Raw genomic sequence first — 25943 nt, 5'->3', positions numbered from 1 at the left:
AATACCCTCCACTTCAGGACAAGATCTGGAAAAAGGCATAACCTCCTCAAAAGGTTTATAATGCAATGTACATTGAGATATTCATCTAAAAATTGATATAAATGTCTTGGACATGACAAACCAACTCCCAAACTCCACGAATGCATAATGCAAGATGCCCAGAAATCTACCACGTCTTGTACGTCTGCCGCATCGTCTTCTGCTCCTTGGACCGCACCTTTCTCCGCTCTTTGTTGCGGTCCAGCTTCTTCCTCTTGTCGCGGCCGTACTTCTCCGGCTGCGCGATGGCCTCGATCTTGCGCTTGCTCGACCGCTGCTGGCGGCGGCGGCGGACCTGCTCGCGCACCGCCAGCAGCAGCCGCGTGTACTCGGCTGTGCCGAACTTCTTCTGGAGCGCGTCCATCATGATGTGCGCCCGCGCCTTGACGCCCTCGAGCGCCGTGCGGAACTCGTCGTCGGCGCTGAACGGCACGGGGATCGACGGGTCCGTCAGGTGGTGCAGCGGCTCCAGCACCTTGCGCAGCGAGGGGCGCAGGCGCTCGGCTGGTATGCGCCGCGCGATGGTCTCGAGGGCCTCCATAGCGTGCACCTTGGGCACGATGGCGGGGGCGCGCGGGCGGATCTCCTTGCGCAGGATATGAGACAGGCGCCAGAAGAGGTAGCCAATGTCCCGGGGGCGCTGGGCGACCTCTTCGTCGTCTTGGTCCGCCGCCTCCTCCTCTTCGTCCTCTTCTTCTTCTCCTTCGGCTTGTTTCTCCTCTTCGTCGACATCTTTTTCAACAACCTTCTTCTCGGGAACATCGGCAAGTCGGGGTCCGAGGAAAATGATGACCTGTGTGACCTCCTTGGCCAGAGCTTCGTCGACCTGGGCGCCACCAAGGACGTTTAAGCTCAGACGCACGTAATCTTGCAGCTTCTCCACGGGTAACGTGAGACCGTGAGAGCCCTTGAGGGCTTGTCCCGGAGGTGTGCCGCCACTCTGCTTGGCGAAGTCACCGAGATACAAGGCGATCAAGCGAATCGTTACGAGGCGCACATTAGCGTCCTCGTGCTGCAAGCAAAGAGCAACATTGATCCACAATTGCTCGTTTTCAGGTGTGAGAATACGCTCAGGGTATTGCACAGTGAATAGTTGCACTATGCTGATGATGGTGTTGACGAGATCAGCGTCCAGCTCGGTGACATCCTGGGCCAGTAGCTCTCCGATAGTAGACAACACCAGCTTGTAGTCCTTTTTATTTCTAGCAGCCTCCTCGTTTGCTTCGAAGTAGTACCCGAAGACCGCCAGGCCAAGCCGAAGCACCGGCAGGTTGTCCTTCTTGTCGAGCCAGGACCGCAGCAGGGTGAGGAACTGCTGCATGCGCTCCTTGTCGGCCTTTTGGAAAATCTCCTTGATCAGCTCGGCCGCCGCCAGCTGACACTTTTCACTTTCGTCGTTGGCGAGCACAAAGAAGAGCGGCAGGAAGCAAGTCGACGCCACCTGCTGCACAAACTCGTCAGACGCCTTCATGAGAAGGAGGTGCAGGATCTCCAAAACGGACAGACGACCGCCTTCGCGATCGTACTTGAGGTTGGCGACGATGAAATCCAGCTGCTTGGCCCAACGGGCCTTCTTCTGGGGATACTCGCGAATAAACTGAAAGAAGGCGCCGCGGGCGAGGTCGCGCGTGTCCTTGTCATCGTTGGTGATCATGACCGTGCCGACGTGATCGAGGGTATCGTAGACGGCGGCTGTCTCGATGCGACGATCGAGGACGGATCGCAAAAAGTTGAAGGTGACGTGGCGGTACAAGGGCTCCGTAAAGTCATCCTTGAGCTTTCCGAGGAGCATGTCAACCGCCGCGTCCTTGACAATCACGTCACGTCGGTCGCGCAGCAGCACAGACAGCAGCTTCAGTGCAGCCTGTGCCAGGTCGGTAGTGGTAGACGTCGACATGGAGATGCTCTTGGTGGCCTCTCTGACGGTGACTTTGAAAAGGTTGGCTCCATCCTCGCCCATGGGCACCTTGACAATGGCTGCCAACAAACGGAAAGTGGAAATCTTGATCTCATCCTCGCCGGCGACGATGGCATCACCCATGATGGGCAAGAAGCCCGCGATATTCTCGGGTGTTCGCAGACTATCGTGCTTCTTCAGCATAGCGCGCAGAATGTCAAAGGCGAAGCGCATCAGCTTGTATGTGTGCTTCGCCCCCTTGCCTCGGTCACTCTTCTTGGCACCTTTTTGAATGAGATACTTTCGCACTCTCGGGTCCATCTTTTGCTCTTGCTGGGGCTTCTGGCTGTTGTAGACTTCCTGGATGACTTCGTAGCAGAACACAAGAGTGTCGCGGCTCTCAGCGGCCGGGTTCTGCATCAGGCCAACGGTAATGCGGGACATGAGGGCATCAATCTTGCGCACCATCTTGAGGTCAACCTTTTCCATGAGAAGTGCCTGCAGCGGCTTGACTAGGTGGATGAGGTGCGTTACGGTGGCGGTCTTGGCAACTAGCTCCATCGAGTCCTGGCTCTTGCTGCCCTTGATTTCCTTGGTCTGCGTGGTGTATCCCTCAGCGTCCTTTTCTTGGCCAACGACGCCGAAGATGTCATCCATAATGACGGTGACGATGGAGGGCAGACAGTGGTCGAGATCACCAGGACCGAACGAGGGCACTGAAGCGACCAGAATGGAGTGCATGGTATATGACAGCACGTGCAGCTGGTAGCCACGTGTCAGGGCGCTTCGGAGCTCCTTGAGAAGGAAGCCAAAGTATCCCGGGCCAAGAACAACGGCAATCTGGACCAGTGTGTCTCGGGTCAAGTCTCGCGATTCCTCGTTCTTGCTGCGCAGAATATGGCAAATGTCAGTCAAGACTCCAGCAAGCTTCTGGGTCATTTGCTGTTCAGGGAGGAGCCTGAGTAGCTTGACAATGATGACACCAACCGGCACACGGTAACTGACTTCGGACTCGTCTTTTTCGTGAAGGTACTTGGTGAGTGGCGGCAGGAAGTATTCCGAGATGTCAACGGGAAGCTGGGTTTTGGAGATGCTCGTGGCAAGGCGCTGCTTCTGAGCAGATGCACCCTCGCCATCTACTTCCATGTCATCCTCCTCCTTACTCTCTAGCGAGGCGCTGAGACTGTCGGCAAATCGACCTGCCAAGCGGATAGTTTGCTTCTGCAGCTCCGGCTTGGACCCGACGTAGCTAATGTATCGCTGCAGAGTCGTGCGGTAGTGGTTCCAGTGGAGAGACATGGCCAGGGTTCCGATGGTAGCTGTGGCCTGCGCACCTAGACCATGGTCATCCGCGCCGTCCTCACGCCCAAAGATGAAATGCTCCAGCAGAGGAATGAAGAATTGTGACAGGTTCTGGCTGCTCATCTCCTGCGATAGGTTCGCAGCCTCGAGGGTCTTTAGAGCCTCAAGCTGGCGCGCTACGGCGGGGCTCAGCAGGTTGAAGAAGAATGCGGGATCAGTCGACTCCTCGTTGTGTTCCACCAACAAGCCCTTGAGGTCGGCAACGGGTGTCCAATCAGGCATTGTCGAAAGCAGGAAGCCAAGCACGCGGAGTGTCTGGCGGCGTACCGTCTCTGAGGGGTCCCGGGCGCACGTATACACTGCAGGCATGAGCACAGATCTGAGCATCTCTTCAAAGACAGCCTTGACGTCAGCGGGCTGCGAGTCAGCGACATCTTGAACAAATCGTCTCAGACCATCAGCGGAGTTGGTTGACAAGACTCCGAATTCCTGGTCGTCACGGATGAAATAAATGAGGTTATGCAGCACGGGCAGCCACTGCTTCGGCGTCCAAGCAACCTCTCGTGCGGCTGCAATAGTAGTAAACGAGCCGAGGCGTTGATCGTAATCTGGCTCGTCCAGGCGGCCCTCCTTGTATGAGTTAAGGTCTCTGCAAAGACTAGCAACAACAGCAACTTCGGGGTCTTGCTTTGAGAGAGCAAGCAGAGCGCGTGCTAGCGATTGTCTGTTTTCGCGATCCTTGAAGTAGCCAAAGAGTGAGGAGAGTGTATCGTAGACTTGCTGTAGCAGCTGAGCGTCTTGTCCAGCATGCTCCATGGACACGAAGCTCTCGACAATAAGAAGGATGCGTCCCTTGGTTTTGGGGCTGACACGTCGAGGGGGTTGGTTCAGCAAGTAGCTGGAAATACGGATGACGGACTGGATGTTCTCAATGTCCTGAACAACGACTGCGAATGCCAAGATAGTTTCGACACAGGCTTCGAGGAGCGCGTGGCTGACGGTTTGCTCTTCTAGAACCTTGGTTATGCCGGCCAAAATCTTCTTCACATTGGCATCCAGCAATTCCACCTTAATCAGCTCATTAAACTCGGATTCGCTGGCAGGCGCAACGGCCAGCTTTACCAGATTGCGCAGAATCTCGAGCGAGTGAATCTTGACATCGTCCTTGGTCTTTTCCGCCGTGATGCAGTCGATGACGCTGGGCAAGACGCCAACGGGCAGTGATGTGTCGCGCGGTGCGAGGAAGAGGGCCGACTTGGGCAGGACGGACCAGGTAGAAAATAGCTGCATCAGACCGGACACGCCTTGAGTCATCTCACCTGCAAAGTTTTCCATTCTCGGTGCTACGACCTCCTCGATGATGAGGTCATGGTATGGCTCCCACTGGAAATCTTGAGCATTCTGGAACAGTGAGATGAGACACTTGATGCTCGTCACGCGATTGACGCGGAGCAGTGATGCACTGCTTGCTTTGTCGCTCTCCTCGCCCTCCACTGAGGCGTCCCGCAGATTTCGACAGGCATAGATGAGGCAGTATAACACTGGACTTAGGACCTTTTCCATGTACTGTGATATACTGCTGCCCATTTCCGTGATCAAGGACGACACCATATTCACAAAACCAACTTGCTGGCGAGGCGTGATGATAGGCACGTTAAACGACGGCTTGCTCTGTACAGCTGACTGGCCGAGGACTTGTACGCCTCGAAGCTTACCCATGACGATGTCGAGAAAGTCACCCATGTCTTGGAGGGAAAGGTTTCGGATGACAGCCAGACGCGTGGCAAGCTGCCCTTGGCGGCCGCTTGCGACGCCCTTCTTGGAGATGGTGCGGCCGTACAGCAGGCGCAGGAGAACAGGCATCAGCTGGGGCTTGTGAGCGGGCTTGATGAGCTCGTCGTCCTGCAAGAAGACGGCAATCTCGTTCTTGAAGCGTGCCTCGTCCAAGAGGAACTCGAGGTTCTCCTGATATGTCTTGACGCCCTCCTGCTTCCAGGCGAGGATACCCTTGAGCGCGAGCTTCTGCACCTCGATGTCACCATGCTCGAGCAGTCGCAGCAGCGCATCGTAGACCTTGTCGTGCTGATAAAGGACCTTGGGGTTGACAAATTGTGAGAAAACGCCGATGATGCTCTTTCTGTCGGCCAGCGACCAGTTCTTATCCTCATCATCTCCGACATCCTCATCAGTCCCGTCGTCCACCGCGTCTTCTGACTCGCCGGCCCAGCAGAGAAGATGAGGTACCAGCTGGCGGGACCTCTTCTCGGCGATAGCGGGGAGCGCGTTGAAAACCTTGAGCGCACGATTTCGCGCAAACTCGGCAAGGTTCTCGACAAGCTGCTGCTCTTGGTCGAATGTTTCGAGCATCCTAGTTGCCGCGCCAACCGCATCGTCTCGTGCCTTCTTCCCAGCTTCTGTGAGTGCCATGTATGCTGTGCAGTCAAAGTCTGACAGGACGGGCTTTTGTGTAGCTGATGCGTCGCCTATCGGGCCCTTCCACCGCGGCGAGGGCACTTCCATCCATCGGAACGCAATCTTGGCAATGGCCTCCTCACCGGCCTTGGATTGCGCAACATGTTTTAAAGTTTCAATGGCATCGTCCCAAACGGGTGAGAGCTTTACCGTGAGCAAACCAAATAGAAAAGAGGGTACAGCATTGCTAAGCCAGCTGGAGCTGTCCACGTGCATATAATCTTGGCCAAGCTTCCGCATGAGCATACCAATACTTCTCGTATTCTGCAGCTGAAGGGGGGTTTCTTCGATCTGTAGCATGACGTCGAGTACCGTAGCCGACTTGTCCATGTATTGTAGTAACTGTAAGGAGGTGAGGCGGATATCGTGTGAAGGGGAGCCAAGATTTTCAATAAGGGACGCAATGGCAGGGTCAGTTTCTGTTACGTTTTCTTCAGAGGTCGCCTGTGCATCTGGTGATTCGCTGCCAGACACGGACGATACGTAGGTGAGATAGGACCGCAGGAACCCAACGGAGCGCGCAAAGCGAGGAAGAGCAGCGCGCAGCAGTCGGCTAAGGGTCGGATCGATGACGCCCGCGGCCTTGCTCATGCCCAGGTAGGCGTGGAACCCGGGCCCGACGATGAACCGCACCTCGTCAGAATCGAGCGTCGACGAGGGTCGCAGAGCCAGCTTCAGCTTCTTTAGCAGCAGCTCGGCGATGCGGGCGTTTGTAGAAGGGTGGACCGCCGTCAGCTCGAGGACCTGGAGCAGCGCGGCGTATTTCGGTAGGCAGCGGTCCCGCCACACCTGGGGGTCCTTGTTGTACGGGCCGCGCTCGGGGAACGGCGAGATCTCGAGGTGCTCAAACTTGGACACGATCTGGTCCTGCCAGCTCTGCGGCAACCGTAAGGCGTCCTTTTCCGTGGGTGGGGGAAATGCGCGGCGCTCCATCATCTGGGGCAGCAGCGTGCAGAGCATCTCCTCGTTGGAGGCACCGTCACTGTGCGTGCCGTGTGACCAGTGGGCGGCGATGAACTTTTGAAAGTCACCACGCAGAAGGCTGCCGAAGCGGCGTGGGTCCAGCTCGCAGAAGAGGGAGCAGAAGGGGATGAACCAGCGCATAAGCGGCTCGCGGGTCAGCGAGCGGGTTAGGGACGCGAGCCGCAGGAGAAGGGCATCGACGGGCGCGTGGTGCCAGGTGACGGCCACGCTGACAAGCACGCGCGACCACAGGCCGTCGCTGTCGTCGCGGCTCAGCTCGTCATCGGTCGCGGCTGGGCACGGGACCATCTTGGCGAGCAGGTCGGCGAGCAGCCCGATCAATCTGTTCCAGTTACTGATGCGTGAGCCTTTGCGCACGCCCGCCAGCGTTCCCAGCACGCGGATGTATGGGATTGCGGTCCATGCCGGTGGGGGCACCTTGGGCGCCACGCCCTGCCGCTCCACGGCGTCGTAGATGGCCTCGGCGAACTCGTCAAAGTGCTCCGCGCGGACGTGGTGTATCGTGCTCGTGAGGACGCCGCACACGACGTCGGTCCAGACCTGCGAGGCGCCCGGCGCGGCCTTTTCCTCGTCGGGGATGGCGTCCATGAGAGTCGTGAGGACGGCCGCGCCGGTCGAGTGGACGGTGCCGTCGGTGTGCTTCACGGCCTCGGCGAACATGGTCATGATGCCGTCGTTGTAGAGGGTGAACTGCTTGTCGCCGGCTGCGGCCATGGCGGCGAGGTCCTCGCGTACGTGCGCAACGAGCCCAGCCAGCGCCGTCTCGCGGTATGATGGTGCGGCCGCCTTGCGGACCAGAAAGCTGAGCGCCTCGGCGGCGAAGCGGGCGACGTGGCCCGGCTGGCGGGTCTTTCCGAGCAGCACGGCCATGACTTGGTACGTCGGCCGCACGTCCGGCACCAGCAGCTTGGCCAGGTACTTGAAGAGGAACGCAAGCGCGCCAAACGTCCACTCAAGCACCTCGGCCGGCTGCGGGCGTCCCGCGACGGCGATAATGAGGGCCAGGCTCCGCTCGTAGTACTTTTCGAAGCGCGCGCCGAGGTCGTGGGCAAAGGCTGTCAGCAGGTCCAGCAGCGGCTCCAAGCCATCCTTGTCCTGCTCGGCAATGTGCTCCTCGAGTAGATCCATGATGCGGGCCTCAAAGTGCAGGATCTGCGGCAGCGTCTCGCTGATGGGCAGCACCTTTTGCTTGAAGGAGACGAAGCATCGCCCGATGTTGAGCTCGTTCCATTTCTGGATACCGGTGCGGAAGTAGGAGGTCGCGGCGGAGAGGTCTTCCTCGTCGAGGTCGTGGCGGCGGACGCGGCGGAGGGGTTGCAGCGAGTTGAACTGGGCAATCTTGTCGGAGAAGGACTGCCATCGGTGATTCTTCTGATGGGGTGTCGAGTATTTATTCTTGCGCACCTTGGCGATGCGCCCTGATGATTTTGACGGCATAGTGACGGGTGTGTACTTTGTCACAAGAATACGAAATTCTTGCAAACAGAAAAAGTACGTAACCCCCGTCTGTGGATTATGGTGATTGACAACGACTCGAAGAAAAAAAAGTCCAATTGTAGCTATAAAAAGACAAAGTCCCCGCCAAAAAGTTTCCAAAATTTTTGGCTGGTTGATGGTCGGCAGAACTGATAAGGCGTATGTGGGGCGATCTTTGCACGCCCCTAGCCAATGACGTGGCAGGCGCATCTGCTTATCGAGGGCGTGCATCGCTAAAGCTCAGCTTTCAACTTCATCTCTACACCACAGTACGCTCGGCCCCCATTTCCACAAGCCGCAGCCCAGAGTTCTTCACAATGGCTGCACCAAAGATGTACGCCAGCTTATCCCTCCCAATTTTACTACCGCAATGCATACTAACTCTCTTCTTTTTTTCTAGAATCGTGCTGGGCAGCCTCAACGGCAACCTGGAACCCGCGTTCAAGAAGCTCGCCGCGCTGCACGCCAAGAACTCGTTCGCGCTCGCCCTCTTGACCGGCGACGTCTTCGGGCCCGAGACCGACGACGACGAGACCCGCTCCGCTGCCATCGACGCGCTCCTCGCCGGCACCTTGACCGTCCCGCTGCCGACCTACTTCACCGTCGGCTCCCGCCCGCTTCCCGCCCGCGTCGTCGCCCGCATCGAAGAGGCCGCCGCAGACGGAGGCGACGTCTGCCCCAACCTGCACTTTCTCGGGCGGCGCAGCGTGACCAAGACCTCCGACGGCCTGCGCATCGTGAGCTTCGGTGGCGCGCTGATGACGACCGCTGACGGGGCGGGAGGGAAAGAGCAGCACCTGCCGTTCCACACCGAAGAGGACGCGCGCAGCCTCAAGGGCGCGCACGGCGCGGATGTCCTCCTCACGTCGACGTGGCCTGCGAGTATATGGGGCGGCGGGTCCAAGGTCGCGCTCGACGCGGCGCACCGGGAGCATGTGGCCGCGAGCCGGTGCGTCGCGGAGCTGTGCGCCGCGCTGCGCCCGCGGTACCACCTGACCGCATCCCCGGGGCCGTTCTTCTACGAGCGCGAGCCGTTCGTCCAGGCCGCCGACGCGGCCAACCCGGACGTCGTGTCCGTGACGCGCTTCATCTCCATGGCACCGTTCGGCAACGCGGCCAAGCAAAAGTCGCTGTACGCGTTCGCGCTTAACAAGTCCGACGACGTCGTGCCGGCCGGCGCCACAGCCTCGCCACTACTACCGCGTGACAGGAAGCGCCAGCGTGGCGGCGACGACAACGCCCCATCCTCGTACAGCCGGTTCGGCCACCACCACCACCACGACGGCCACCACAAGCGCCGCCGGCAGGCGCAGCCCCCACCGGGCCCGGACCAGTGCTTCTTCTGCCTCTCCAACCCGCGCACCGCCACGCACATGATCTGCAGCATCGGCGAGGACGCCTACGTCACCACCGCCAAGGGCCCCCTCCCGCCATCCTCCTCCCCCGACAGTGCCCTCGGCTTTCCGGGCCACCTCATCGTCATCCCCCTCGCGCACACTCCCACCCTCTCCACCTCCTCCGAGGAAGCCGCCCGCACGCGCCGCGAGATGACCCGCTTCCGCGAATCCATCCAAGCCTCCGTCTCCGCGCGCTCTCGCCGCTCCCTCGGCGTCGTCACGTGGGAGGTGAGCCGCGCGCGCAACGTGCACCTCATCTGGCAGCTCGTCGCCGTGCCCGCCACTCTCATCGCCGAGGGACTCGCCGAGGCGGCGCTGCGCGTCGAGGCCGACCGCGCCGGCTACCCCGCCTTCTCCAAGACGGATCTGGCGGAGGAGGAGAGTGGTGATTTTGTGAGGGTGTGGCTGTGGGGCGACGGCGAGGACGAGGTGCTTCGTGGGACGACGCTGGTGATGAGGCTGGAGCCGGAGGCCCGCTTCGACTTGCAGTTTGTGCGCCGCGCGCTGGCGAAGCTGCTCGGGCTGGAGGAGCGTGCCGTCTGGCAGGAGTGTCAGCAGACGGAGGAGGAGGAGACCAAGGACGCCGAGGCGTTTCGGGACGGGTTCAAGGAGTGGGATTTTACCTTGGAGTAGATTTTTCGGGCGTTGGTTTGTCTTTGAGAATTTGCATTTAGCATTTGCTTTTTTACCTTTGCATCATGGGCGTTGGATCGGGGCAGGTGGTCAATCTTGGAGACGGAAAACGATATCTACTTTGATCTTTAGATTAGCTTCTTCACTCGGAGAAAAGCGATCAGTCACAATCAGAAGAAACAGATAATGTTCAATATTTTCTTTGGGTCTTCTTATCTATCCCGTCCCCTTCGCTTGCTACTTGATGGGATTGATTGCTCTTCGGCATCCAATAGTAGACTTTATAAAAACAAAATGTTATCCTTCAACAAGGGATGGCTGTGTAGAGAAAAAACAAGCAATGATACATCCAGCAAACTCCAGTGATGTTTCTCTTTCCCACTCGGCGCCCGCAATAAAAAACAAATGCAAAGAAACCTGCAATAGCTCTATAGAACCATGTTTGTTTATCAACAAGACAAAAGGAATAAAGGAATTTGGCTGACGAAAAGCGGAATCAAGTCCAGTGCAGGTGAGCCGACACATCTAGTGCCAGGTACCGCCAGGAAGAGCAAAACAATGACAAGAAGAGAGTGTTTTCGTCGTGAGGAAAGGGGGTATAGACAGGGCAAAAAACAAAAGACATTCAAATGCATGTCAAGTTGCGAGTCGCCGGGTATGCGTAAGAAATACAATGCGCAGCAGATGCACCCTGGCGCAGCTCTCGGAAGGTGGTTTGTTCGTGACCGTCAGGTCGTGTGGATGATGTGTTGATGAAGGAGTGGCTGCTTGCGATCCACGACGGAGGCTCTGTGGCAGAAAGCATATGCTGATATTGTTTTACAAGTAGTTGATGGTGAACCAAGTAGTTGGTGCTGGCTCACTGTGAGTAATCCGGGCAACAGCCGCGCCGTTTGCTGGCAGAAGAACAAGACAGGAAACTTTGCGCACAGATTTGTTGTTCAAATCAGTCGCAAGACAGATGCGAGATAGCTATGCCGCAAAGAATAGTAGCATGGCAGAAAGCACAGATGTGACGGCGCGTCGGGTTGATGATTAGTTGTTAAAGCAAGAAGAGCTTGTCCGCGGCTCACGGCGGCTGTGACCGTTATGATATGGGTAGGAACAGCCGCTTGAAAGATTAGTTGTTTCATGTACAACGTGAGCCGGGGATGAATAAGGAAACGGTTGCACCAGTCGCCGAGGTGCGGCGTGGTGACACTTGCAGATGCAAGGCAATGTGCGGTAGATGAGATATGTGACAGGCGCAAAAGCGAGGTCGAGATATTAGTAGGAAGCCATGCGCCGAGTATGTGATCGCTCGGGAATGGGGGAAAAGCTGCCCATGATGGGGAATTGCCGTGATGGCGGTCGACCAGGTGCAGTGGGGGAGTCATTAACACCCGCATCCCTCTGGCCAAACGCAAAAGTCTGCGCGCGGCTGAGACCGCCCTTTCGGGCCCTAAGTCTGCCCATCTCGCGCTCACAGGTGCGTTGGTGCTTCTCGTCCGACATTTCCACGTATTCCGGGGGGAAGCATCTGCCACGGAAGTTGGCAAAAAAGCCACTGTACCCTCCGTCGAGAATGTACACCTCAGGATAAGTCAAGCGAGGGTAGAATTCAGCATTCACGGTACGGTCCTCAGCACGAACATGTCTAGCCATTAGAGGAGCACGGTGAGCAGAGTATTCACAGTGAAAGATGAGCAAGGATCTCCCGCCAATGGGAGTCTTGAAGAGTTGCGAGGTGAGAAGCTCCTTGTCGTTGTGGTTGACGGCACCCTCAATGTGGCCACCGTCATACTCATACTCGAAGCGGCAGTCAATGACCATTTTGTGATCAAACTTATCATTGTACTTGCCGTCGAGAATCTCCAGCATGGTGTCTTGGGTGATGCGTGGGATGGTATCGGTGGGGTCATCTGAGAGGAAGTGAGGCACGACGGCTTCGTGAGCTTCCTCAATGTCCATGACAGACTTGAGTGGCGTTGAGATCAACTCGTGGGTCTGCGGCTTGGCATTCATGACCTCGCCGGGATGCTCAAACATACTCAGGGAGCGACGAACCTGCTTGCGGGCTCGCAAGAACGGGTTGGAAGACCGTCTGCAGTGAGCGATGGGTGACCCGAGGCGAGGGCTGCTGCTGTTGGAAGTGACGAGTTGTGTGCGGGAACGGAGGCCAATAGGGATGGGAGCACAGGGGCTATTGGACGAAGACGGTCTCGAATCTTGAGTAGGCGACTCGGACTGGAAGCACTCTCCGAGAGAGAGGTTGGAGCTCGTTCGAGAGGCCGAATCGCCACCAAAACGAAATGGCGGAAGTTGACCATCAGCGTCAGCCTTGAAACTGCTGCCGGTGCCGGACGACGAGGAGTTGTGACCTCTCATTCGGCTTAAGGATGGACGGCGTGGAGCAGCGATTCTACGGCTATAGAAAGTTAGCAGGTTCTGTAGCGGCCGGCACAAGTAGATACGTACTCCGCAAATGACGGTAGCTTGGGAAAGTCCAGCGGCGGGCGCGATATGGGAGCCGGGGAGTCGAGCATCATAGCCTCGTCACCAGGCAAGGTATTGGGCGTGGGAGAAGCTGCCTCAGATTGCAGAAAGAAGGGTGTCTTGTGCGGAAGCGGCGAGAGCTCCATGTATTCGGTCAACTGAGCCGGCGAGGACGAGGGAAGCGGAGGGGTGGTGACATAGTCTAGTAGAAGAGTCAGTAAGCTGGCCAACTGTGTAGCAGCATAGCAAGAGACATTACCTCTGTTTTCGAAGCCACCCATGACATTGGCGGTGAAGAGTGCACGGCGAGGAGTTGGAAAGTGAGGGCTGTAAATCAGTCAGTATCGAGATCGATCTGTACGCCTCGGAAGGAAGGTGCCGTACCTAGCTTCGCTGTCGAGACGAAAGTTCTGGGAGAGGTCGGCGGCCAAGCTGGCGGCGGGCGAGGATCCGCGAGGCTCGTTGGAGCTAAAGTAGTCGGAGGTGCCTCTCTGCAGCTGCTCGCGCAGGCTCAAGGCGGCCGAGGCCACCGGTCCTACGAAGGAGTGGTGGTGGTGACTGCGGAAGATGTCCCTGCCGCCCCAGCTCGGGGCAGGCATAGGGCGGTGCAGCGCCGCGAGTGGTGAGGAAGCCTCCATTTGTGGCGAGGAGGAGAGAAGAGGAAGGGCCCCGGGGTTGGTGAACAGAACTCGCAAAGGGCTGCGAGAACTGAGCAACCTCGGTGGTGGGTTGGAGGAAGGAAGAAGGAAGCCAAAAGGGCCAAAAGGCAAAAAGGTGCAAGTCGAAGTAACTAATAAGTAAACGGTCGTGAAAAAAAAGAGCTCCACTGGCCTAGCAACGGGGCAACAGCGTGGAGGCGGACGGTATTCAGAGTAGCAGGGTGGGTGACGTCGTGGAACATGTAATCGTGCAACGGACAGTTATAGGTTGAAGGGCATTGGCGAGTGCGTGCGCAGGTGCATTGATCGTTTTGGTATTTGTAGAGACGGGAGGCGGGAGAGAGGATTAATTCGCTGTCGTGGAAATTCGTGTTTGGTTCCGTTGCTTGTCGGCTGGCGGCGGTGGTCAAACGGGTGCCGACGTCAAGGTGGTGAAGGGCCAGTTTCAGGAACAATGAGGCAGGCAGGCAGCAGAGAGAAGGGCGGAAGAGGAGGCCAAGAGGAAATTCTTTTCGAGGCTGTTTCCTTCTATTCGGCGGAGCGATGCATAAGAAGCAGAAGAAGAACCAATTCGGAGAGTGGGTTTTCTAATTCGCTTTTGGCGTGCAAGGCGGGTGACGATGGATGGGCTTTGCGTCGTTGACTGACTCTACACCTGGTCGATGGTGATGGGGGCCGTATCCGCAGCACCTACAGGGCAGGGCAGGTATGGTATGCAGACCAGTGACAGCAGCAACAAAAGCAGCAATCCGAGGCCGGCTTTGTTCTCTTTTTCTCTCTCCTTCCCGTGTGGCCGAGGCGCAAGGGAAAAAAGAGATAGAAGGGAAATAAGAAGTTGTCGCTGAGGAACAAAGCCTTACCTTGGCCGCTGCGCTGCTGTAGTTCGTCGTTTGCCTCGGGGAGGGCGGGCGGACGGGCGTCTCTTACAAGAGAGGGAGGGGGGGTGAGGAGGGCAGGTCGAGGAGGGATGGTGTGCGGGAGCAACGGCTTTTGAATGGCGTCGGCGCAAGGTGGGCAGGCCAAGCAAGGGCAGCGAAGCACATAAAAAAGAGAGCCCAGCTAGTGAGTTTGGATAACTGTAACTGGTTCGGTAGGGAGCTCCTAGTGGTGGAGGATCAAGCAGAGTTGGACGGCTGGAGTTTGTGACGTTGTTAGGGGTGATGTGGGCGGATGCGACGCAGCCAGCCTTGCCTTGCCTTACTTACCTTGCTTGGGATGGATGGGACAGCGTCCCGTCGGTGGTTTGGTTTGGCTCGGTTTGGTTGTCTGGTTATCCGGAGGAGAGGAGACGCAGACGAGGCACAAGATGAGGGGCCGACGAGGGACTGAGGGCTGAATATGGCGTATAAGGTACTGCAGTCAGTACCAGGAAGCTGCAGGTAAACTGCACTACAACCCTTGTACCTAGGGGAGGTGGCCTGGAGAGGTACTAATAACGTAGGCGCCTGTCTTGCAGCTTAAGTTCGGGATCCTGGCCAGTGAGAGTGACCGGTGACGACAAGAGAGTCAGACTCTGTTCCCCTCCCTTGCCCTGGCGTATTAGTTGGTTAGCTGTATTAGTATGGTACATACATACATACATATGTAGGTTGGTCACTGGTGGCGCGAATCCAAGGGAACCAAGCTTTTGGCAAGGTCAGTCTTCAGCTGGACGCGAACCCCACTAGCAGGGGTTCAATGATGCGGGCGACGACGTGGGTTAGTTGTTGGTGGGTTGATGGGCATCTCCAGGGCAGCCCAGCCAAGCCAAGCAGAGCAACAGGTGCACCTAATCCTGCACTATCATACTCTTCTTTCTTTTTTTTTTTTTTTTTTTTTTTTTTTGCTTGTACCATACCAATATCAAAAAGTAAGCTAATTTAGCAACTGTAGAGAAGAGCCAGCCCGTCGCCTCTCCACCTGCATCATCTTGCTCGCTCGCTCGCTCTCTCGGTATGTGGGTTTTGGTTGCTGTGGAGCAGTGGCGCTGGGAGGAGTCTCTAGCAGCGCAGACATTCAGTGCCTGTATCCCGTACCTGGGCCAACTGCGTCTAACCGGGCAACTTGTGCCTGGACTGGGCTGGGGCAGTTTATCTCGTTCCTGGTACCACCGAGAGCGACTCCGGCCGGGCAAGGTAAGGGAAAAAATCCACTGAACCCGGCCCCAGCAACCCACTGCCATCGACAAGGCCATCATGCTGTTGCGAAAACCGCGGAAGCTCGCCGTTGCTAGGCCCCCGCCCCCCCCCCCCCGGTACAGGCCGCCTACAGCGCACTGTGCCGTCAGTCAGCCAGGTTCCCCCCCAGTAACACCATCACCTGAATCAACCACTAAGATAAATCGTAAATATCATTGTCAACTGCCTGCTTTTTTCTTCTCCTCTCATTGTCATTACACAGCCATTTCTCCGTTCCCTGTAGACAGGCTCCAGGTTTGCTTCATCGCCCGGCATTGACAATTATGACCCTGCAAACCCCCTCTCTTCCCCCCAGCGTGAAACACTGACAGCTGCCAGCCCTGTCACTGCTGTCCTGGCGACCAAGTGCCACAGCGTCAAAACCAGTCTCGGTTATCATGGCAACTGCATAATACGGCGGATACATACATTCACGAATTATCCGTAGGTAGTTCATGTATTCCATACTTATATCAATCGTGAGTTATTACCTGGACCAAACTAGTATTACAGTATTGGTTAGAGTATCCGTACGTAATTCGTACCTACCTCAGTTATACACAGTGTTGCATACATAAACCACCACATACTCCCGTTTTATTGCCCGTTTGACTGGACAATCTTGTTATACGTTGCACAACGTACGATATCTTGTACAGCCAACCAACCTCCCTTCAAATCCACCAAACTCATCCCTCGTCTCCCACAAACTTGATATCAGCCCGGTCTGGACCACCAACCAACTCCCACCTACCGATTACGGCCGCACCAATACTGCTCCCTTCCCTTCTTTTTCCACGGACTTTCGTCTCCCATTCTGATATGAGCAGCTGTTACCCGCCCGCCGCCTTCGCCGACACCAAAAAAAAAAAAGTCTCGGCTGCCGCCCGCAATCTCGCCCGATGGAGCCAGTCACGGCATCCCCATACCTGTCCCAGCGTGCCGGGCTCGCTCCAACAAGCCTTCCGACCTCGAGGCACGCGATTACCCGCAAAAAGAAGGAAAGAAAAGACGAACAAGCGCCCGCCGTCTCCAATCTTTTCTTGTCTTGTCGTGATTTCGCTCCCTTCGCTTGTTACTGCCCACTAACTAACTAATCTACGACAGGTGTGTGAAATGCCGGGACATGGTACTGGTGAAACCCCCCGGGTCACCTTAAACATTCATCCAGATCCGTCAGTCTCTACCTAATAACCCATCGTACTAGCACAGTTTGTAGTTGCCTTCTGTGCAACATTCCCGATTGTGCTGCTCCAGACTTTTCGGTGCATGTTCCTCCCCTACCCGACTTGGTCGCACCAACAATAAACTTTATAGCTATCCGAAACGTCCTTTGACTTTCACATTCCCTCCTCCAGACGGGCCGCCCAATCAAACCATTCACTTACTCGGCTCTTATCGTGCGGTGTAGACTTTGCTGCAGCTAACCTCCATCACCGCCGGCAACAAGCGCCGCTGTCGTATCCGTGCGTGCTCTGCATGTCTCTCAATTGCCGTCGGCGGAAATTTCTAGACTGCATGCCAGTCGCTTATTTTTTTTAGCATGACGATGCTTGTCGATCCGAGTCTTGCAGAATGCCGCCGTCCAATTACGGGGTCGTAGTCTTGACACTGGAGATATCGTCAGCATGCAGCAATATCCGTATCCCCTAAAAATAATCCAGGGCATTCCTGACCTGCATCTTCTCCAGAATCTGTGATTAGTTGCGGGATTTTGTTCAATATGACTCGCGCATAATTGTCATGGCGATTTTTTCTGGCTTCTTCGGCATGGCCCTGGACTGCACTAGCTGGGATATGCTGTCCATAGGGTAGCATCACCAATTACACAGCATACTTGATACGTTGCGCGCCTTGGCCTGGCAGCGTTTACAAATTTTAAAATTCATTTGAAGTTGCACAATCGCGTTGTTCTTGCGGTAACTGTATCCGATGCAGAGGAGGTTATCAGGCAAAATCCCAGGTTGTTGCATGGTATCCCGCAGCACTCGTAAAACCCCCAAATCGCAACCAACCACCACCAAATAACCACCAAGTAATCACTGATAATACTAACAACAACAGCTTCACATCGCGTCTCGGCCACGACGCTGAAACTTCTGCATCACCATTCCTCTGCCGTTCGTCCCTTTCGTCTGGTACGACCTCCGGAACCAATTCCCCTCCATTCTGTGTGGGCTCGCCTGACGGCTGAGCCGACTGAACACGCACATTATTATCAGATTCTAGCCAAGATGACGCGCAGTAAGAATCGTATTATCGGAAAAAGTCTCGCTCCTCGGGATATTTTACCCCATCCACCGTTGCTTTTCCCACCGAGAAGTCCACGATGGATGGAGAACCCACCTCGAGACCTTTTCCTTTTTGTACCAGTAAACTAACTCGCCGTCTTGTCTCTCTTCCCCAACTTGGAGGCTCTGCTCAGCCTGGTGAGACGACGCGATCAGCCTCCCCTCCTCCGCCCAAAACAAAGTCAACACCGAGCTAGTTACCGATAGCTGAGACGCTAATCCACACGGTGTGCCGATCACCTGTGTTATCCGCATTGTTGTGCCGGTATAGTTTGTGGCCCGTCATCACCACACTGCACTAATAATGCTGTGCCATTCTTGGTTGCATTATTATTACAGTGGACTCGCGACTCGGCTGCGTTGGGGTGATTGGCAGCGCAGCCTGTTGTTATCTTCTTGTTGTCTGGCTTCGTCTTCCTGCAAGGCTGGATGGGTGGCTGACTTGCTGACCGGCTGAACTACCAAGGAGATAATGCAGGGTAGTTAGTTTGGCGCCGTCGTGCTTGTTGCATGATGATAGCCAACTGCTACGCTGTAATATTGGTTCACTGGCTGGCATCTTCCTTCACCTTTCTTTCACACAAGGCCCAAGCGCCGCAGCATCACGAACCACGGAAAAAGAAAACTTGTCCCGCATCCCTTCCCGTGTATCTCATGTGTCCCAAGTTTCTTCTGGCGATCTGGCTACACCGAGACATAATTAATGTACGCATAAGTTGTGGTTTTCTGTTCAAGCCTCCCTTCACTCATCAACCTGGGTCCGGCTCCAGTCCTCCGGCGTCCGCATTCAACGAGCCCGAGCCTTCCTGTGCCATAAATTGCTGCAGGACATCCATCGTACATGTCAAAAAGGCACGCACCTCTTCTCGCCCTTGCATTTCGGAAAGCCCGCCCCGTCCTGTGCCACGACGCATGCCGTGCCGTCAGTTGCCCAGACTCCTCCCCTTCCTCTCCCGACAACGGACCCTGTGAAGGGGGCAGCGAGGAAGAATAAGACCCGTTTGGGTAACACATGGTAGCTTCACGAGGGGCGGGGTCTATCCTGGTCAAATCTGACTGGCTTGCGACAGCATTGTTGTCCTCCTCCGCCCAGGGCATGGAAAGCTTTTGCAAAGTACCTCGTGCGCTTGCGGAACAAAGGTTCGGATGACACAAGCCCTCTCGGATTGTCAAACGGGCCCATGGCCTCGTACAAGCCCTTTCAAGTATTACACATCAAAAACCCTCGCTCGGTATTTTGCATTGTCTGGTTCCCACACGTAAAACAAGCAACCACCAAAGAAGCAAAAAGAGGACCGAGAAAAAAGCAAATCGCTCGCTCCAGTTTGTTCAGTCTCCTGGGCGATGTGCCAGGCCATGGATACGATCCCGCATGGCGCAGACCCTCCTCTCCCCCCCTCCCCTGTTCGCGAGAAAGCGATTGGTTCAGTCCATGCGCCTCATGACTTACCCGGCCTCCCTGTCGCATTGGTGTGTAAGAATATCGTCATCCATGGAGTTGTACCGGTACATTGTGTATGTACGTACATGCACAATGCACGCCGAGGAACCAAACATGATTGCTCTGTTTTTTTTCTCCGCGTTATCGTTGTCAATGCATCTGCAGACGTCTAGTGTTTCACGACACGTGTGGTGGAACACCGGTTCCGAGGACCGACTGCGCGTCTTGATCAACTACTGGTACATGTAAGTAAGGGAGAGAGATAAAAGCAAAAAGAAGAGATGAAAAAGAAAGCAAAACAAGGCAAGTGTCGCAGCCGTATGTGGCGTTCTTTGTTGATGTCCAGAGAGACTCAGAGAGGCAGCTTCTGCATCAATTTGATGCATGAGTAGTGCATGTATCGAGACATACCGGTACATACATACATGCGCATACATACTGGCATGCAGGAATTCATACTGTATGCACATGAGTACATGAAGAAGTCTTGTGCAACAGCGGACATTTCCGTCGCCAACCTCATCCCGGCCTACTCCCGCATCCAGCAACACTCACTGCCAAAGTGTTTCTTTTTCTCGTTCTCACTCACGATCCCCATCCCACCTGTCATCGACCTAAAAATCCCCGGCTTGCATAGTCAGTTTCACACTTGTTCGGGGTCTGTCTTGTTGACATCCAGAAGCGCGTCCCATCCATGCCCATCTCAATGCTCTAGTTACATCGACGGATGACAGGACGGACCAGCTCGCAAGAACCTTTCGTACCCCCCTGGTCGTCGTGCTGCGTCATAGACGTTTCTTATCCTGCTCCCAATCGTCGATGTAAGGGCTTGGAATATGATCCAACGTGCCAACGCATACCAAGGCTCTCAGACTTTTATTACCCAGTTAAGTCCTTCAACCTAGTTATAAACCAACGGCTAATATCAAATGCCATAGATATAGCGACGGGGTGTTGAGAAAATTCCGTCCTCTTCAACTATAGTTTCTAAGTAGTAACTGGATCGTCATGCCCACCAACTACTGCGCTGGGGGAAAAAAAAGCCACCGCTGATTACGGCGCCAAGCCAGGTGCTCGGATGATTGTGTCGCAGCTCTACTGGACACCGAAACGATAGGGTAACCACGCGGGCCCATTCTCGCAAGCTTCCCCAAGCAGAGCATAATATATCCCGTCAAGTTCTAGTCCTTCTTCTTTCTGGGGCAACGTCAAAAAAAGTCTGTAAAAAAAAAAAAAAAAAAAAAAAGGGAAAAGAGGCGAAGCCCGTGGGGGCAGAGCAAAAAGCCTCTTCTCCACGTACCCAAGTTTAGCCTTTCTTTGTCCCTCCAACGAGAAGCTCGTGAAGCCTTGCTGAGACTCTGTGAGGCTTTCTTTCTTCCATCCCTGCGCGGCCCCCCTCTTCCAGGCCATTGTATTGTTTACTTTGCCGCCAGACCCCTCTTCAGATAGATGGCTTTTCCAAGGTTCGAACGTCTAGCCCGTCGGAGAACATGCACATGACTACGCACATCACGCTTGCATCTACCCAATCACGTATGCCACCCGCTGAGTTGAAGGCTTTCCGTCTCGGTCACTGGGCACACCGCATGTCTGCTTTCAGCCGTCTTCAAAGTCTCCATCCGGCGCCCTGAAACCTTTGCCCTTCCTTCTCTGATCCCATTGCCCCACCAGCAAAGAGTGACTGGTAAGCTTTCTGACCGGGCACTGGCGGCCGCCACCAGGGTAGGGCCAGCAAATATTGCCTCCTGGTCTTCTCGAGGGAGAGCCATTGATACCCCGTGAGACCGGTAGTGGCTTCATCTTCCCTTTTTTAACCCTTTACTTTCGCATGATATCGGATTTCATATCGTTCGAGAGCCCTCCCTTTTGTCAATGCGGCCTGCAACGGTGACCGACGTCGTCGATCCCAGAAAGTAAACAGCACCACAGTCGCGCTATCTAAGTAAACAATGCAGGACGCGTTACCTCTGCCCCGCCCGGCAACGGACACTGTCACGCTTTCACGTGACTTGTCCATTTTGAGCAAGGTGGGATGATCCAGATTAGGCAAGCGGGGGATGGTGGCAGAATATAATTTCTTGGGACGGCATCTGATAGCGAGATTGCTTGTAGGCCAAGAACGAATGTGCGATACTTTGCCGCCGTAATTCATTTCACAAATCATGGCAGGCAAGAGAAAGCGCGGAGCCAAGGAGAATGGCGCCGCCGCCGCCAATGGCCATAAAAAGGCCAAGAATGACTCTAATTCAACCGCCAAGTCGACCACGGCCGTCTTCGAAAAGCGTCCGTTTGTCGAGAGCCCGGCCGGCGAGGAACGACGACGAGAGGCGACCCTGTACGACCTTTTGGCCAACGAGGATGAGAACGAGAGAATTTTCGCGGCCGACTGCATCATATCCAGCCTCATAGGCGAGGAAAAGGTCCCCGAGGCCGTGCTGGAGCGCCACCTCGAGCGCCGCCTGTTCCGCGGACTGGCCAGCGGCCGCAACGCCGCCCGGCTGGGCTTCAGCCTCGTCATCACCGAACTGGTCACCCAGCTCTTCGGCGAGCAGGCCCTCGCCGCCGCGCACTACCCGGGGCTCACCTTTCAAAAGGCCGTCCGCATCCTGATGGACAAGACGCAGGCCGTCGGCAACATCCCCGGCCAGGAGGAGCGCGACCACTACCTGGGCCAGCTCTTCGGCATCGAGTGCTTCGTGAGCTCCGGCGTCATCTTCGCCGAGCCGACGCGCTGGAACATGGTGCTGGACCTGCTGCTCAAGATCGCGCAGAAGAAGGTCTGGCTGCGCTCGCAGTGCGGCTGGGTCGTCGTGCAGGCGCTGCGGCAGATGGACCAGGCGTCGGCCGAGGCGACGCTCAAGCAGATCGCGGACGCCAACCTGGCTAAGACGGCTGACGGCGTCGCGCTCTGGATTACGGCGATGAGTCGGTACCCCGATATCAAGGTCAAGCCGTGGCGGCACCCGCTCGCGACCAAGACCCTGGGCGATCTCGCCTCGGTGCTCAAGGAGAGCCTCAACGAATCTGGCAAGGATGCTAGTGAAAAGAAGGGAAATGCACCCAAGCAAGCCAACTGGACGGCGCAGCTGCACTTCGTGTGGGATATGCTTCTGGCGTACTATGCGGGGGAGGACGTGAAGGCTGACGAGCTCGATCAATTCTGGCAGCGAGTCGTCGATGACGGCTTTTTCTCAAAAAATGCCACTGATGGTCAAAAGTTCAAGGGCTTCATGGTCTTTCAGAAGATGCTTGAGGGACTGGCGGATCAAAAGTCGAAGCTCGGCAAGCTCTTTTCCAAGAACCTCCTAAACTGCCTGATGAATCAAGCCGCAAAGGAAGACCGCTATCTCCACAGAGCCGCCGTCAAGGCACTCAAAGCTATTGAGAACACCGTGGCAGCGCACCCTAAGAGCCTTACAACAGTCCTTCGCAATCTGCTCACAGGCAATGGTGTCTACAACTTCGACCAGCGCACAGCGTCCAAGACTATCGACCGTCTGCTGCAAAATTCCGGCACCATTAGCGAGAAGAGAATCCTCGAAGTCCTGCAATTACCCATCCCGTCTTTAGCAAGCCAAGAAGAGGCTCAAGCTAAATCAACCCTAAGATCATATGTCGAGCACTTGTCAAAGGTTCTAAATGCGTCCGCCTCAACTAGCTCAGAGAAGAGCAACAACAGAGACTCATTCGGCCTGTATCTACAAGAACTGTCCCGATTGGCCTACTCGCAGCCTGAAGATATTCCCTCTTTGCTGCTGACAGAACAAATCCGCGAGCTCTGCCGATCAAGGCTGGAGTCATCTCTATCTAAACTGACGCGCAACGCTGACGACTTTTCTGGACTGTGCAATGCCATCGGTGCCATCGATCCTAGTTCGGTCGATATGGAGGATGACATCAAGACGGCAGTTGACGATGCTCTCAAGCGCATGCGCAGCCTACTGAAGCGCAAGACCAAAACTGAAGCCGGCAAGAGCGTAAACGAGGCGCTGGCCACTCTTCACGCCATCTCGATATTCCAACTATACAACGAAGACCCTGACGCTATGGAGTCACTCAAGGATCTGGCGCAATATGACGACAAGCTGAGGAAGGGCGACAAGACGGAAGGAAGCTCCGAGCTCCTTGTGGAGATTCTGCTGTCCATGGTTGCGCGCCCCTCGTCTTTGATGCGTCAGGTCTCGCAGCAAGTGTTTGAAGCTTTTAGCAGCCACATTACCGCCGGTGGCTTGCAGCTATTGACAGACCCCTTGGCGTCCAACGAGAGCACAAAGGGCCAAAAGGAACTCTTCAACACCGATGACGATGCAATGCTTATCGACGAGGACGTCTCAGAAGACGGCGATGATGACAATGTCGTCGATCTGGATGACGCCTCTGACGTCGAGCTTGGCTCTGACGTGGAGTTTGTCAACCTAGCCGACCAGGAAGACGCCAGCGACGATGACAGTGACGACAGCGACAGCGACGACGAGGACGAGAACGGCGATGAGCAAGAAGGCCCCATCGACCTTGACGAGTTGTGCGCCACGATCCTCAAGAGCCACCGGCTCGACAAGGACGCCGACGCCGCGTCGTCCGACTCGGACGGGGACATGTCCGACGGCGCCATGATGGAGCTCGACGGCAAGCTCGCCGAGGTCTTCAAGCAGCGCGCGCGCGCCCGGCCCGACTCCAAGAAGGACCGCCGCGACGCGCGCCAGTCTGTCGTGCAGTTCAAGCACCGCATCCTCGACCTCGTCGACGTCTACGCGCGCGTCGAGGGCGGCGCCCGCCGCAACCCGCTCGCCTTCGCCCTGCTCCCCCCGCTACTGAATCTCGTCCGCACCACCGCCACCAAGCCCCTCGCCGTCCGCGCCTGCGACGTCATCCTCAACTACCAAAAGGCCCTGCGAAAGGCCCGGAGCGGCAGCGGCAAGGCGGCACCCGTCCCCGCCTCCGCGGCGGAGCAGGAGGAGGACCTCCTCCCGCTGCTGACGGAGATTCATGAGGAGGCAGGCAAGGACAACGCCCACGCGTATAGCAAGGCGGCCAGCGCGGCGAGCCTCATCATCGCGGGGTCGATGCTGACGGCGGACCGCGACAGCATACGGAGGATCGCGGCCGTGTACGCGCAGACGCAGAGCCGCTGGGTGCTGGGCGAGGCCCGCCTGCAGACGTCCTTCTTCGTGGACTGGAACAACTGGTGCCAGAACCACGCGGCGCAGGCCCGGGACAAGAAGGCAGGAGAAGAAGAAGAAGAAGAAGAAGAAGAAGAAGAGTGATTGGAAGACGTGGTAGTGAGTTAGTGTACATATAAAAAAGCATGCAACGGAATAGAACTCATTTGGGAACAAACCACCTTCACATATAAGCTCCAAGTCACATGAACTCATTGGAAACTACTTGCACAAGTTGTCAGTCGTAACAATATTTCTATGGACCCTGCCATTATTTATGATATTACATGGTTATTTCTTGTGTTTCTTTGACCGGCCCGAGGCCGTTAGCTTTGTGTAGTCATTTATTCCTCCATCTTATCATCGTCCTTCTTCTCAGCCTCGTCGTCCTCGTCATCCGACTCGTCCTCGGCCTTTGCTAACCTCTCGGCCTCCTCGCGGAGCTCCTTGGGCACCTCGACGTGGCGGCCCTTGGTAGGTCCGTCGGCGGTGCTGATCCAGGTCATCTCGAGCTCAAAGTCCTTGTCCTTGTTGTCTTTTTGGGCGACGTAGATGATGCGCGCGGCCTCAATGACCGCCTGGCGCAGCGTCATGCCGCCGGCCTGGAGGTCGAGCTTCTCGAGCTCCGCCTTGGCAGCCTGGCGGCCTTTGCCCGTGGCCGCGCCGTAGTAGCCCCAGTACTGCCCGCTGGGCTCGACCATGTATAGGAACGGGCCGCCGTGCTTCTTGCCGGCCACCTTGCCGCCGGCGCCGCACGCGGGGCCCGACCCGACCTCGCCGTCGACGGGCGTGTCCTCGGACGTGTCGACGCCGCCGATGATGCCCGTGATGCCAAAGGGCCGCACCGAGCCGTACATGGTGTACGCCTGCAGGTAGCTGCCCATGCGCGAGGCCAGGTCGGCTGTGGGGATGGGCGCCTTGAAGTTTTGCCGCCACGAGTGCGACTCGTCGCGGGCTCGGTCGATGAAGTGGCGGCCATCCGGGATCATGCCAGAGTAGACCTGCGGCCCCGTGTTAGCCTGGCCGTGGCAGAGGAGGAGAGACGGGGCGGGAGCTGAGGCGCTGGCTCGATAAGGATACGTACCACTCCAATGTGACTATCAACAGTGCCGATGCGCTTGTTGGCGCCCGCCTTGGCCAGCTTCGACGCAACCACCTTCTCGACGGCTAGGACGACCCCCTCGTCACAGCGGATGCCGATGGACGTGCCGCCATTCTCGACCGCCTTGACGGCGTATTCGACCTGAAAGTTGCGTCCGTCGGGCGAGAAGATGGAGTTGAGCAGATCGTACCCAGTTCCTATCGAAGTCTGGCACGGGCGCAGGGCGGTGGTTAGCTAAAGTGAGGTCGGGCGGGCGAAGGGGATCAAGGGAGAGGGGGTCGTTTCCTGGCGAAATGCAAGGCGCTTACCATTTTTGCGTGGATTGAAGAAAACGCGGTTTCGATGAGTGGGTGCGGTGTTGATGCAGTGTTCTCGTGGCGGTTGATGAAGAGCGGCTTCTTGGCTGGAGGTTGACGAGGAAAGCTGACGAGGGAGCTTCTGCCTGAGGCGACGTGGGGAC

At 56.4% G+C, this 25943-nt stretch overlaps 5 protein-coding genes across 5 annotated transcripts; 2 read left to right on the top strand and 3 right to left on the bottom strand.

The window, feature by feature from the left end:
• Positions 1-166: 166 nt before the first annotated feature.
• Positions 167-8131, bottom strand: ISF_02003 (Armadillo-type fold protein; the record flags this gene model as incomplete). Its single annotated transcript, XM_018845610.1, has 1 exon — positions 167-8131. The coding sequence occupies one exon, from the start codon at positions 8129-8131 to the stop codon at positions 167-169; it is 7965 nt and encodes a 2654-aa protein (XP_018707333.1).
• A 356-nt stretch (positions 8132-8487) lies between these two features.
• On the top strand, positions 8488-10200 carry ISF_02002 (CwfJ domain protein; the record flags this gene model as incomplete). The annotated part of the gene is made up of 2 exons (XM_018845609.1): positions 8488-8504; positions 8571-10200. The coding sequence occupies 2 exons, from the start codon at positions 8488-8490 to the stop codon at positions 10198-10200; spliced, it is 1647 nt and encodes a 548-aa protein (XP_018707332.1).
• Positions 10201-11466: 1266 nt separating this feature from the next.
• ISF_02001 (cell cycle control protein tyrosine phosphatase Mih1) lies at positions 11467-13313 on the bottom strand (the record flags this gene model as incomplete). Its single annotated transcript, XM_018845608.1, has 4 exons — positions 11467-12607; positions 12658-12877; positions 12935-13002; positions 13060-13313. The coding sequence occupies 4 exons, from the start codon at positions 13311-13313 to the stop codon at positions 11467-11469; spliced, it is 1683 nt and encodes a 560-aa protein (XP_018707331.1).
• An 8071-nt stretch (positions 13314-21384) lies between these two features.
• On the top strand, positions 21385-24486 carry ISF_02000 (DNA polymerase V; the record flags this gene model as incomplete). Its single annotated transcript, XM_018845607.1, has 1 exon — positions 21385-24486. One exon carries the CDS (start codon positions 21385-21387, stop codon positions 24484-24486), a length of 3102 nt encoding a protein of 1033 aa, XP_018707330.1.
• A 239-nt stretch (positions 24487-24725) lies between these two features.
• Positions 24726-25794, bottom strand: ISF_01999 (Proteasome, subunit alpha/beta; the record flags this gene model as incomplete). The annotated part of the gene is made up of 3 exons (XM_018845606.1): positions 24726-25382; positions 25466-25717; positions 25792-25794. The coding sequence occupies 3 exons, from the start codon at positions 25792-25794 to the stop codon at positions 24726-24728; spliced, it is 912 nt and encodes a 303-aa protein (XP_018707329.1).
• Positions 25795-25943: the final 149 nt, after the last annotated feature.

The sequence above is a fragment of the Cordyceps fumosorosea genome (genome assembly GCF_001636725.1).
Source record: "Cordyceps fumosorosea ARSEF 2679 chromosome Unknown scaffold_3, whole genome shotgun sequence".
NCBI classification, from domain to species: domain Eukaryota; kingdom Fungi; phylum Ascomycota; class Sordariomycetes; order Hypocreales; family Cordycipitaceae; genus Cordyceps; species Cordyceps fumosorosea.
Note: the sequence above shows the minus strand (reverse complement) of the source record. Positions and strands in the feature narration are given on the sequence as shown.